Source organism: Periplaneta americana, chromosome 13 (genome assembly GCF_040183065.1).
Source record: "Periplaneta americana isolate PAMFEO1 chromosome 13, P.americana_PAMFEO1_priV1, whole genome shotgun sequence".
NCBI classification, from domain to species: Eukaryota; Metazoa; Arthropoda; class Insecta; order Blattodea; family Blattidae; genus Periplaneta; species Periplaneta americana.
Window position 1 is genome coordinate 120,245,158 of NC_091129.1, and position 14,006 is coordinate 120,259,163.

At 36.0% G+C, this 14,006-nt stretch overlaps 1 protein-coding gene across 1 annotated transcript; it reads left to right on the top strand.

Moving 5' to 3' along the window:
• Nucleotides 1-1,864: 1,864 nt before the first annotated feature.
• On the top strand, nt 1,865-10,030 carry LOC138712313 (glutathione S-transferase D1-like). The gene is made up of 5 exons (XM_069843943.1): nt 1,865-2,213; nt 3,013-3,071; nt 4,904-5,045; nt 6,256-6,420; nt 9,408-10,030. Exons 1-5 carry the CDS (start codon nt 2,073-2,075, stop codon nt 9,555-9,557), a joined length of 657 nt encoding a protein of 218 aa, XP_069700044.1. The 5' UTR covers nt 1,865-2,072; the 3' UTR covers nt 9,558-10,030.
• Nucleotides 10,031-14,006: the final 3,976 nt, after the last annotated feature.

Here is a 14,006-nt window from a genome sequence, read left to right on the forward strand (position 1 = left end):
GATCAGAGTAATTATTTGAAAAGCTACTGCAACTTCCGACTTTAGATCTCTGGGTTGTTGTTCATATAGGCCTAGATCTTTCTTTACAAGACCTCAAATAAAGAAATCGTGTAGTGTCAGGTCTGGAGAATTTGGAGGCCATATAATTGGCCCATCACAACCGCACGAGTTGACGTCAAATGTTATTCAGATAATCACGAATTTCTTTTCCTCAATTGGGTGGTGCGCCATCCTACTGCAAAACCGTATCCATATGGTTTTCCTGTCGCATCTCTGGTATGAAGGACAAATATGATCTATTTATGCAGATCTTGTAATGCCTAAATACGTATGGATAGAGTTTAGATCATACATGGGCACAATTTTCGGTTACTTGCACTCGATTTGAAATAGTTTGTTTACTAGGAGAGGAGACTGCAGAGTAGGATGGGAAATATAAATTGCTGTGACCTGCGTCACCTTATCGTAATCGCTAAGGCGGTCAGTGGCGAATTATTAGGAAAACGCTTGGTTAACGTGAGACACTCGAAAACCTTTATTCAATTTGGCAAATTAATTCTGCAGCTTTAATCATAAACTTCTTTACTGTTTCTCCGTCGCTGAATTGATTTAAATTACAGGCGAGAAATTGCGTAACTAGCCAATAATATTCCATCACGTTGTCTACGTTTATTTTCTTGAATATTCTGGCGTTTATCAAGATTACTTAAAAGATTTGCACGTTCTCAACCTAAAATAATTTCAGAAAATCATATTTCGTTTTCTACGCACATTTGATATTTTTTTTTTTTATAAATTTATTTTGGAAATAATACATACAAACAACATTTAATTCCTCGTACCTTTTAATGCAGCGTGTTTAAGGTATAATGTCGTATTTAGTATATTATGCAAATGTTAAGATCATAAATTTTCTTCGGAATAGTAAGAAAAAATAACATTTAATTTGTCTTATCTTCTAATTCAGCATGTTCTTTATGACATAAGGAGTAATGTCGTTGTATATTAAATTTATTAATGCCTAATAGGATTTTCGAGCATAACATACATCGTATGTTCTCCCCTTCTAAACAGCAAAAAACTCTTCCTCCAATTTCTCATGAAATAATTGTTTTCTAACGCGTACACACTACTTTGATAATGCCATTATGCCACCACTGATATTGCTTATGAAACTGATTTAGAACCTGCCCATACCTAGGAGCTACGTGAGGGAGGAACGGGGACTGTAAAGATGTCACTCAGAGCGATAAGCTCTGTGAAGGTCAGTGAGGCATTAATTCTCAAGTGAGGCACGATGCCCATGTATGAAGTAGAGTTTAGTCGTGCCTCATTTCGTGTGCTAACACAAGCAGCATGAGAGTATGAATCACGTATTGTTTAATATTTCAGTGGGATCTTGGATGGTCCACCGCTGTGGAGTAACGGTCTGACCGTGAAACGAGCTGGCCCGGGTTCAAATCCTGGTTGGGGCAAGTTATATGGTTCGGGTTTTTTTTCCGATATTTCCTCTCAAGCAATCGAAGTAGAATTTCTGGGTAACTTTAAGCGTTGGATAACGGATTAATTGCATCAGCAACAAATGGCCATATATCCACGGAGTCCAAGTTTAGCCTTGTCATCATGAAAAAGCTTATTTCAAATTACGTAATATGCAATGCCAAAAAATAGATTTTATTATCTTTCCAGAGGAAGATATGTTTATTATCGATATCATCCTTAAAATGAATCGACCGTAGCTGGGTCTAATCACTGCAGCTTTGTGTGTGTTAACGTACATGTCAACCACTCGAAAATTGACAATGACGTCGGCTGTATGTTTATCTCAATAAAAATTATCAGCAAGTCATGCTCACAGAACGTCAATACACTCACTGAGCTGGTCTTTCCTGAAAAATAAAACACACGAGAAGGTCTACATAGTCTACACAAACATCTGTGACACTTGTTATCGAAGTGTTTAAAGAAACTAGGCTATGAGATATCATTGTCTACTTTCTTGTATCAATAAAACTTATACCAAGTTTTGAAGTTTCGTAGTTCACATTGAAGGCCTGTAATATAGTATAAATATGCCGATAGATCTGTACTATACACCTGTCAGTCCACCATGTCGTTCAATTGTGATGGCTGCTAGCGCCCTGGGGGTTGAACTGAACTTAAAATACTTGGATTTGTACAAAGGAGAGCATCAGACACCTGAATTTCTCAAGGTAAGATTCAACAACACTATTATTATTATTATTATTATTATTATTATTATTATTATTATTATTATTATTATTATCATTATTATTAATACAATTTAGGGGTGTTTAGAAAAATATTTGGGGCTAAGAGGAATAAAGTTGCAAGAGAATGGAGAAAGTTACACAACGCAGAACTGCACGCATTGTATTATTCACCTGACATAAGTAGGAACATTAAATACAGACGTTTGAGATAGGCAGGGCATGTAGCACGTATGGGTGAATTCAGAAATGCATATAGCGTGTTAGTTGGGAGACCTGAGGCAAAGAGATCTTTGGTGAGACCGAGACGTAGATGGAAGGATAATATTAAAATGAGTTTGAGGGAGGTGGGACATGATGCTAGAAGACTTGATTAATCTTTCTCAGGATAGGGACCGATGACGGGCTTATGTGAGGGCGGTAATGAACCTCCGGTTCTCTAAAAAAATTGGTAAGTATGTAACTAAATTATATTATTATTATTATTATTATTATTATTGTTATTATTATTATGATTATTATTATTATTATTATTATTATTATTATTATTATTATTATTATTATTATTATTATTATTATTATTATTATTATTATTAAGCTAATATTTGACATGCAGTCTTCAATTGATAACTGACAAAAGAAAGTTCGATTCAAATTCTCCGTCAAGAGTATAAAAAATAATTGTCTGTCAATAGGTGTATCTTACCTGAAGATCGGGATGCCAACCCCCGTACATTTTGTAAATAGAGTTCCCTACTTGCCCACTGTTTTCTTCTTGCAGCTAACTCCTCAGAAATGTTTGCCGACAATGGTGGACAACGGTTTCGTGCTGTGTGAGAGGTCAGTGGAATTTCAAGCTGCTATAAAATCCTCTATTGAATGGCACTTCAGATTACAGAGGTTATTCATGGAGGCTGTAATAACTTATTGTAATAAATTTAAAGCCGTTTCAAGCAACAGAAGGTATTCATTGATACTGATAAAATTGTAATAGACTAGTAATTGTAATTTTCCATTTTACGTTATTGAAAATGAGAACAGCCACATAAACAAACACTGATAAAAAGATAAATAAAACATTTGGTAACGTTTAGAGTAGTGTTGTGGGATTTAATCGATTAATTTAATGGATTAATCGATCAGTTTCTGTTGTAAGATTAATCGATCAAACAAATTTAATCGGATAATCGAGTCGATTAAATTAATGGGTTGTAGTGGATATTAATTATTATTTTGTTAATACAAACTCATACTAAAAATTCCGACAATATTTCTCTCTCGGAAATTGCTTACTTAAAAGCACAATATTACTGTTATTTTCTAACTGTAAACCAGATAGCGTGGAGAAAATCTTTGCACAACACTTCAGAAAAAGATTGAGATACGAGGACAGTGACCTAGTCTACCTCTATTGAAAGTTGAAACACAATCAATGCAAAACCCTTATTAAGTTTTATGGTTTTCCAAGCCTATAACGTAAATACGAAACTAATTTTAGATGCACTAAAATACACTAGCTATGGGAGTATCCCAAAGGTTATGAAACAACCTGCATATTTTGGTGGCGTGCAGTAACAAAACTAACATAATTCAATTTAAATCCTGTCCAAATTCAACGTCGCAAATTTCTAGCGTAATAATTAATAATAGATCCCTATTAGAAACAACAACAACCAAATTTCTTGGCTTAAAAATCGATAATGTGTCAAATTGGAAAAATCATATTAAAGAAATTACCCCCAAACTAAATTCAGCCTGTTTTGCTATTAAATCTATGCAAAAGATAGTAAATATCAATACCTTAAAACAATATATTTTCCATACTTCCACTCGGTAATGAGTTTTGGAATAATATTCTGGGGATATTCCACAGATAGTAACAATATATTTCTGTTACAAAAAAGAGTAATTAGAATAATAGTAGGTGCCAAATCTAGGAAATCGTGTAGGACTATTTTAAAAAAACTACAAATATTGCCCATGGCTTGTCAGTATATATTTTCATTAATAATCTTCCTCTTATGTAATCGTGAAAACTTTGTAACTAATTCAAAAGTTCATAGCATAAATATACGTCAAAAAATGACTTTCATACTCCATCGGCAAGTCTATCGTGCTATCAAAAAAGGAGTGCGTTATATGGCAGTAAAAAGTTTTAATAGCCTCCCTATCGATATAAAAAATGAAACTCAAAACATAAAATTATTTAAGGCCAAATTAAAGAAGTACCTAACTTCTCACGCCTTTTATTCTGTAGGTGAATTCATGACAGTCAATAACACTTCATGAAATTGATACTAAAACTATGTGTTGTACTAGTAGACTATATTGTAAATCTCGTCTGTATATATTTCATTTAGACTGTGACTATAAATTAAGATTTTATAATAGTATTAAGTTTTTTGACTTGTTCCATATTCTAGCTGTAAGCATGTATGAATACCATGGAATGTTAATAAATACAATACAATACAATACAATACAATACAATACAATACATCCAAATGGGAACCAACGAAATCCCAAAGTCTAAAATTTTGAACAGAATTGGTACTTCGAAGGTCTACAAGCACCTTCACACGACACATAATTAACACATACAAATAAGTTTTAAGTGTTTGATTGTGTACTATATCTGACGTATGTAATATTCCGTGACGTTTCATTTACAGCCGCGCCATCATCTGCTACCTGGCGGATCAGTATGGTAAGGACGATTCTCTGTACCCGAAGGACCCGAAGAAGAGAGCTATAGTCAACCACAGACTGTACTTCGAGGCCACATGTCTGTACCAAAGATTCTTAGACTATTATGTAAGCCTATTTAAAGGAAATATTGCTTTATATTGAATTGAACTGATTGAATTTCTGGACGAGGCACTATGACCCAGCACTGCGACATTTCATGATCTATTGCGCTAACCCTCAAATGACCAGTTGTCATAGAAACGCCTACTTACCACCTACCTACCTATTGCGCTAACCCTCAAATGACCAGTTGTCATAGAAACGCCTACTTACCACCTACCTACCTACCTATTGCGCTAACCCTCAAATGACCAGTTGTCATAGAAACGCCTACTTACCACCTACCTACCTATTGCGCTAAACCTCAAATGACCAGTTGTCATAGAAACGCCTACTTACCAACTACCTACTTATTGCGCTAACCCTCAAATGACCAGTTGTCATAGAAACGCCTACTTACCACCTACCTACCTATTGCGCTAACCTTCAAATGACCAGTTGTCATAGAAACGCCTACCTACCACATAGCCCCTACAATGTACTTGGCAAGGCCCATGAAACCAATGCTTTTTTCTTAATGTGGAATGCTCCATAGTTAACATGAAAAACAAGAATTCAAAAAGCTTTTCTATCTCCATAGCAACCATTTCGTGTCAATAATGAACAAATGTTATTACGCGGCAGTCTTACCCTATGTGGTGTACTGAAGCAAAAATTTTCTGAGTTTCTCTTTCTGAGTCGGTATGAATTTTAAGTATCTGAGTTTCATCAAACATAAGTTACACTTGTTCGAAACTGGAAACGTGACTTGTGGGAGCCCTGTACACTCAATAAAATAATAATATGATTGATATTGTTTGTGTCCTTTCTATAAATCTTCAATGTTGGATCAGTAATCATATCAAGCTTCGGAAAACAAGGAATTATTGTAATATTAGTCATTATACTCGTATAATTTGGTTTTAACTCAATATAGACACAACGATACTTAATCGAATTCACTTGGCGTGATCTCTCCAAGGCAAATTTTAGACAATAATAACATTTACGCACTATGTTTTTAAAAGAATCGTAATACTTATATATGACAAATAAAGCCAGTTTGAGCGGCATAAAGATAATATTTTTTTATCTATCAAACACCGTCTTTATGTCTAGCATAATGGAAATTTCGCTTTGTGATTTTTCAGTTCTTGCATCGCGTCACATATGCACAAACACTGAAAGTTTCAGACCTAGGTTTACTATTGCTACACAAAGTTCTGCTTGTGTCCAGGTACCCATATTGTACCGAGGTTCAGAAGGAGAACCTGCACAATGTAAGAGATTCGAAGACGCCTTCGTCATGTTGGACAAGTATCTGGAAGGACAGACTTGGGCTGCAGGTGACCACATCACCATCGCGGACTTCCCTCTCATCGCTACAGTCTCAAGTGCAGAGGTAGAGTATTCATGTTATATGTGTGGCTGGTGACCGTTATTTCTTACGAATTCGTATCTGCCTAAAATGATACTTGTACCAAGATTCCGGATTCCTGGAAAAGGAGAACGTAATTCTTGTTTTTCTTCCTCAGATTACGAATTTGTGGGTCATTCTTGCTTTATTAAAATATCACATTTCTTGTTATAGTTAAGTCCACCAAATGGCTGCATTATGAGATTTCCTTATGAATCTCTAGTTGTGTACGATAGTTCAGATCAGTATCTGAGTTATCAACAAAATATCACAAGAGAAAGACGAGACAATTCAACTCATTCAGACCATATGGAAGGGCGTTAAGGGGAGAGGATGATATAATTTGAAATTTTTCCAAATTTATGCACATTTTCCATTTTTGTGTATAGAAATATCAGTGCTGCATCAACTTAAATTTATTCGGTATTAGTTTTGAAAAAATTTGAGGGTCCAAATTTTGAAGAAGACTACCAGGTCGTAGATTTTTTTATTTTTTTTAGTTGGTTATTTAACAATGCTGTATCAACTACTAGGTTATTTAGCGTCGATGAGATTGGTGATAGCGAGATGGTATTTGGCCAGATGAGGCGGAGGATTCGCCGTAGATTACCTGGCATTCACCTTACGGTTGGGAAAACCTCGGAAAAAAACCAACTAGGTAATCAGCCCAAGCGGGGATCGAACCTGCGCCCGAGCGCAACTTCAGACCGGAAGGCAAACGCCTTAAGGTTGACGCTCACTGGCACGAACCGACCGGAACGGAAATCTACAGCAGTCCGTCTTCCGCGGAAGCTCTGACGCTCATTGCTCGGAATATTCCGGTACAGTCGACAGGCAGTCTGGTTTAAACATAGAGTGGGATAGTAGTTCCGAAGATTATTTTATTTTACTGAGTCTTTAGCTGATGAGGAAGAAAAAAAGAAAAGAAAATATGGGTCCATAACTAGAGCCCGGATTTTATGTAATGTGAAAATGAGAACTATGTAGACTACATAAATATGAAGCTAAAAATGACAAATTATGTAGATAAATATGTAATAAATAAAAAAAAAGTTGGTAATTTAAAATCTAAGCTTTATTAGATGTATTTTTTCACACTAATATAAAATTACAGGTGCACATGTGATTGAACCTCATTGTTTGGAGGCGCAATTAATAATTAAATATTTTTCCATATTTTCTGCCGTCATTGATCGTCTCGTCAACGGAAACCCATACGTAGGAATCATCAAGTCCATCTCTAATCGTTTCCATTGTGTCAGTATAGCAGGAGTTCAAATATTTTTTCCGGAGTGTTGATTCATGCGAAATATTGAAGTTGCAGTATTTGCGTAGGAATGCTTGGAACTTTGGAACTCCAAGTTTATACCATTGTATATGTTTGCAGCAACCATTGCCATGCACAAATTTTTATTAAATTCACTTGTAGGAGACGAATGTTTCAGCACCACTTGTGTAAGAAGAACTTGTTTCTTTTCGACGGAGCACGTTTTTTATTTCTCACATGAAGTCCAATTTTTAAATGCTGTTCTAATTGTGACTTCATGGAGCACCCAATGCGTTTGTCACACACTTTGGACTGCACGATTTTACCATTTTAGTAAAGGAATCGTCAATTGAAATCCAGTCTTTTAACTTGGATGCGAATGGCAGTAGGTTTGCTACTTGTATTACCTGATGTCAAAATAAGTTTCTTAAAAAAAAACAGAAAAAACTATTGTTTTATTTTAGAACAACTGATTGGGGGTGTTTGTGCGAAACGGTCATACCCACAGGGTAATTTTCATTCTTTCCTTCACTACGTTAGCAGTACAATGACCCACCATTTGCATTGGTATTTGTACCTACTTTACCGTTACTTCTCAAGGGATATAGCCTACAAACTATTAGCATTGCATGATTAATTTAAACATCTTTTCCCAGATTTGTGTAAAGATCGAGTAATGGTTTTTTTAGTACTTTCTTAAGAGCGAAGAAAAATGTTTAAAACTTCATCTGTTATTAGCACCTGAAATAACGAAGGGAAACATCACATTTAGAAGGCCAATCAGCACAGAAGCGCGATTAGCACTGTTAAAATTAACTTTTCATCACCCATTTTAAGAATAATCTGTCTGGACAACGCACCAGCACATGTTGAGTGGGAAAGTATTGAGAACAGCCAACACACTTTTCTCCGAAGACCAGCGAAGACATACGAATGCTGACGATTGTCATCGGAAATTCCGCTAGGGTCGTGTCGCGAGAACCCTGTCCGTCAGGACCGGCAGCCGGTTGCTTCCGTTCGGACAAGTGAGCGTTTGCCGTTTAAAATACATGCATACGTCTCTCGCAGAATATTTCCGGTTCGTTCCGTTCCGGTCGGTTCGTGCCAGTGAGCGTCAACCTTTAACCGAATAAGCCACGCCGGTGGCCACCAGATTATTGTAGTTCATTAAAATGGATATATCTAAGCAATTTTTAAAGATAAATTAATAGTTTCTATGACATTTTACTTTGTAAGCACATTCTTTAAAATGACTGTAGCACAATTTAATTTTGATTTTCGCTTTCATAATTTTAAGATATAAAATTACACTTTAAGAATTAATTTTAGAGATACTTTCTTAAATATGGGGGAATATTTTTAAGTGCAACAAATTGCCAAATTTATATTACAGACAAAAGTTTCCTAATAGCCTAAAGAATGTATGTTTCAAATATCATGCATGTAGCGGTAATAGTTTCGAAAATATGTAACTTTTTGTCTGAGAATAAAGCAAACAAGAATGTTTAGACTAGGCGATAATGATGAAGTTATTTTAATAATTACCATATCTTTACATTTATTTGTTTATATACATACATACATACATACATACATACATACATACATACATACATACATACATACATACATACATATCTTATACATTTATATATTTCATCTATTTGATTATTTATAAATTTCTGACTACATCATCTTGTTCCAGATATTTGAATTCGACATCACTCGGTATCCAAACGTGTCCAGATGGCTTGCCAACGCCAAAAAGTCTATCCCCAAGTACGAAGAACTGAACCATGCCGGATGCCTAGAAATCAGGAAGGTCATGGATGCAAAAATGATTCTTCCATTCTGAACATATCGTTCAAATTAAACAGCTGCAAAACAGGACTTATAACCGGTTCATATTCGACCGGTCAGAGAACATCCGACATCCGAGCACTCGACCGAATGTTCGAACTTCAAGCGATTACCCTTAATGTATTGGAGGCTAGACTGAACACCAGGCGCACTTCACCATATACGAACACAATAATTTTCTGAGTACACAAACGGAGTAACAATTGAAAGATATTTATTTTCTCTAATAAAAAAAATTGTTTGAAATAGGCCTATAATTGATTGGACGTTTATCTTTATAACTAACATATAAATGAACAAATGTACATTGGTAAAAGCAAAGCGTAATGCATAATATAAAATCTGATATCTAGAAAATGTAAGAATATAATAAATTATAATTACTTACAAAATAGAAGAGCAAATGCAATAAGTACACACATTTCAATGTAAGGTTTATTCAGAGACATAATTTTATTTTTACTTCAATTTTTATTGTACCTGAATTTTTTAATGTACTTCACTCCCACTCCCTCTACTAGTAAACTTCCAACCGGTCTCCACACAGAACCAAGGCCGCATATGCAGTGAAAGTCGCCTTACAGTGATAGTAAACAGTACTGAGTTAGTGAGTAGAGTAATTACGTTCCATAAATATGTTCGCGTTTTCCAATGACGAAAGAGTTTTCAATATTGAATCATATTTTCGCACAGGTACTGCCGTCCGTTTTCCTACGTCGCATCCCGATTCCCCAGCTGCTTCTGCTCGCCCTTTTGTAAAGGCTAGTGGCTGGGCTGTCAAAGCTCTTTTCTGAAAACAATTTCTGTTATAATTGGACGTCTACGTAATATTATACAACTGTTTAAAATGACTTATATAAAAGGGCCTTCAATCACGAGAAAGTCTCTCCGGAATGAGACGAAGCGGGGTAATGCTGTGAATGAATGTTGATGTCATAAGATGTCATAAGGTCACACACGTGGGTACTCGTATCTCTATTGGCTAGCTCTCACAGCACAAACAATAACATTGATACACACATATTTATAGTACCCTAGTTACAAAATTAGATCACTGTTAATCTCCTGGTCTTTTAATCCCTCCATACAGGAAATAACATATGCAGGAGAGCGTATGGTTTTTAAACTGACGTTATAACGGTAATATTATCTATCTGCTTCGCTTCAATAGATGACGCAATAGTAAGGACATTCCTTTCACGGTTGATCTCCTGGTTGGAGAACAGTAAGTAATTAACTGTCACGTGATTTCCCCCCTTTCTACGATCCTGCGAGAAAACCACTTGGACGGACAGTAGATAGCATGTCTGAGTAATTTTATCTGGTTTCACTCGTAATCTTCAAAATGATCGACCTAATTTCCTTTACAATAGCAAACATACTCTGAAAATCAAGATAAGTCATTATAATATGTAAGGCGACTTAAGACTGATTGCGTAAAACGGAACTTCTCGACGACAGCTAACATTGTTGTGTTATTTGGTGCAACATTTCTAAATCGCTTCTGGTACTGCTCTTTAACGTGGCGCAAGCTCGGCCCAGTGCTGCTCATCGGAGTGACTACTACCGCGGAGGAATCGGGGATCACGAATAAAGCTCTCCACCGGTGATCTCTGGTAGGTGGAACAGGGGACTACGGGGGGATGCGGTGGTTCGGAGCGAAGCGACAGTTAGCTCAAGGACGACCGGCGCGTACGGACTGACGGTAGTTGTGAGTGGAATAAAATGGCACCAAATCGGATATCCGTCGCATGGAAATTCTTTAATTTAGTTGAAGGTAATAATAAAGTCGCACACTGTAAACTTTGTGGGCGAATTTACTCTAAGGGTGGTGGAACTTCGAATTTGTTATACCATTTGAAGCGATCGCACAAACGCGAACTTGATGAAAACAATCACGCAAAACATTTGATACGATTTCTTTTTTAATTGTTTTAGTGCTATTGTTCCCAAAGGCCCACAGTATTGGTAAAAGTCTTGAAATTTCTCTAAAACGTAACTTTCGAGGCAATAAAAACATATGAAATATTTACAAGACGACTTGAGTTATATTCTGCTGTTTAGACAACTTGAGTTAGGCCTATAGTTTGCTGTTTAGACAACTTGAGTTATATTTTACTGTTTGGATTAAAATATTGAGTTTCTGAATGAAACTAAAGAAACATGTGTTAATAATATAATTACAATTATTCTTAAGTTGATATCCGCTTATATTTTTATTACAGAGAAAGAGTGGCGCGTTTTAGAAGAGGCAGTTCTAATACTGACATCCTTTAACACAATAATCACAATATTGCCCGGTGAAGAATCTGAATAAATTATGTTGGACAGTAAACTTTAACCCATTGATCGCCCACATTTCTTTTGTTCCATTCTGAAGCTTCCTTAATATATTTTACGTTAAACTAAACCGATTAGAATAATAACTGACAAACACTGTTTGCGATTAAACGAAAGTTTGTAGGAGAACTAAAGTATAAATGTTTACATTAGCTACTGAAAAGCTTTACTTCTGCGTTAGCTTTGCAGTTAAATTGAATGTTATTAATTTGATCAATGACATAAAACTAATACGGCTTTCCATATATACTATGAATTTCAAAACTAGAAAAAAATCTGTTAGCTAACGTAGCACTTTAAGCAACACAAGAAAAAAAAGAGCCGAAGAAAGAGAGAGAGATTAACATAAAAGAGAGATTAAACAACAACAAATTACAACTTATTTTAAAAGATACGCGGACGTCAGCGGACTCGAATCACTACCTGATCCGATTAAAGGAATGCTCAGCGGAAAGTGTATGTCTGCGCCACAGCACATATGCAACCTGCGCGGCATCAATCGGAGGTAACCGGAGGTCTCCGATTGAAAGCGCACAAATAACCGCTCCGGAGAAAACCTAATCATAAGCAGCTAGGGCCTCGGCCTATTTTGACGCCTCACCTCCGCATGACCGAAAATAATGCCCGACAATAAACACCTTCTCCTCTGATGTGAGAACCATTTTAGCAAATCTTCACTATAGGCTACTGTGTATCAACAATACAACAATGAGTTCAGATAAACCAATTTCACCATGGATACGGTAAGTACATGCGCAGTATCAATGCGAGAATCTCAGTACAGTTTGTTTCGTCGCATACCGCACTACTTTCACACTATCACGGATTAATTTCTCATAAAGCAGACTAATTTTATTTTCCTCGAGTTAATTTTCTCTGGAGATACTGCTAATTTTTCATTGATACCACCCAGTGAGTGATAGTAAGAGACAGAAGCGGAGAGAGAGAGAGGGAGGGGGAGAGAGAGAGAGAGGACGAGAAAGAGAGAGTGAATGTATGTGAGGTACTATAGTCAAATACTGTAGAGAGCTAATACCGGAAAGCAACGCGATTAACATGGTGTCGGGAGGCGACACGAGAACACTAGCGCTGTCTAGCGGCTTGGTTTGAACAATGCTTCCAATATGTATTGCTTCAAACACCGTACGAAGCTCTCTACAGTATTTGATTGCATATATATCTAGGAGGGGTTGGGAGGAATTGTGGTAGGCCTATATAGTATTACATGAGAGCTAAAGAAATCATTACAGAACGGTCAGATTTAAATTCTCGTTAATTTAATTGTCATAACTATTGAACGAACATTATGATACTAATAATAATAGTATAAGATGTTTTAAAAGAGATATCACATTGGTGAAAAACAACATTAAAGCTACAGTACATACTGCTTAATTGTCCCATTAGCTCTCTATTCTCCAGGTTACTGATGCATTACTTTTTTAGCCTTTCTCTTTTTTTTTCCAGTCACTGTTGTACAACTTTTTCTGTCACATTCATTTTTTACAAAACAATTGATCATGACGTTAAGGAACTTATTAACGAAAATATGTTTACAATCTTTACATACTGAATTAGTTTGATCTATTTGTTCAAAAATAAGGGCCATTAACTTGGTTTTTACACCTTGTCTGCGTGATAAAAGAATTTTTCTGAAGTGCGTGTGAAATGTTCATCGAATAATTTTAGATAAAGAAACTGAATAACTTGTGGGAATTAGAAAATTAGCACTGTCATACTTTTTATTTGCAATATGCTGATAAATGTCTGTCAAGTTTTCAGATTTGAAACTAGCTAGTTCCAGTTTGCATGTCTCATGTGGTATTCTGCTACAAGCCCACCCTGTCACATATTATGTTAGTGCATTATCTGGAATCATACACTGATCAAGATTGTCCTCTTCAAGCTCAGCGGTTTCTACAAAACTGTTTTCTGTTGCTGGATAATCACTGCAGATTCTAAATGAACTTTCTTCAATCTCCTTCGTCGTAACTAAAAAATCACTAACTTCAATTTCACAGTTGTCTTTCTCTGAAGGTGTTAAGAGCTGGCAGCTCATAATTCCTCTGACGGCGGACTTGAATTTACAGCTGTCAGGGGTAAT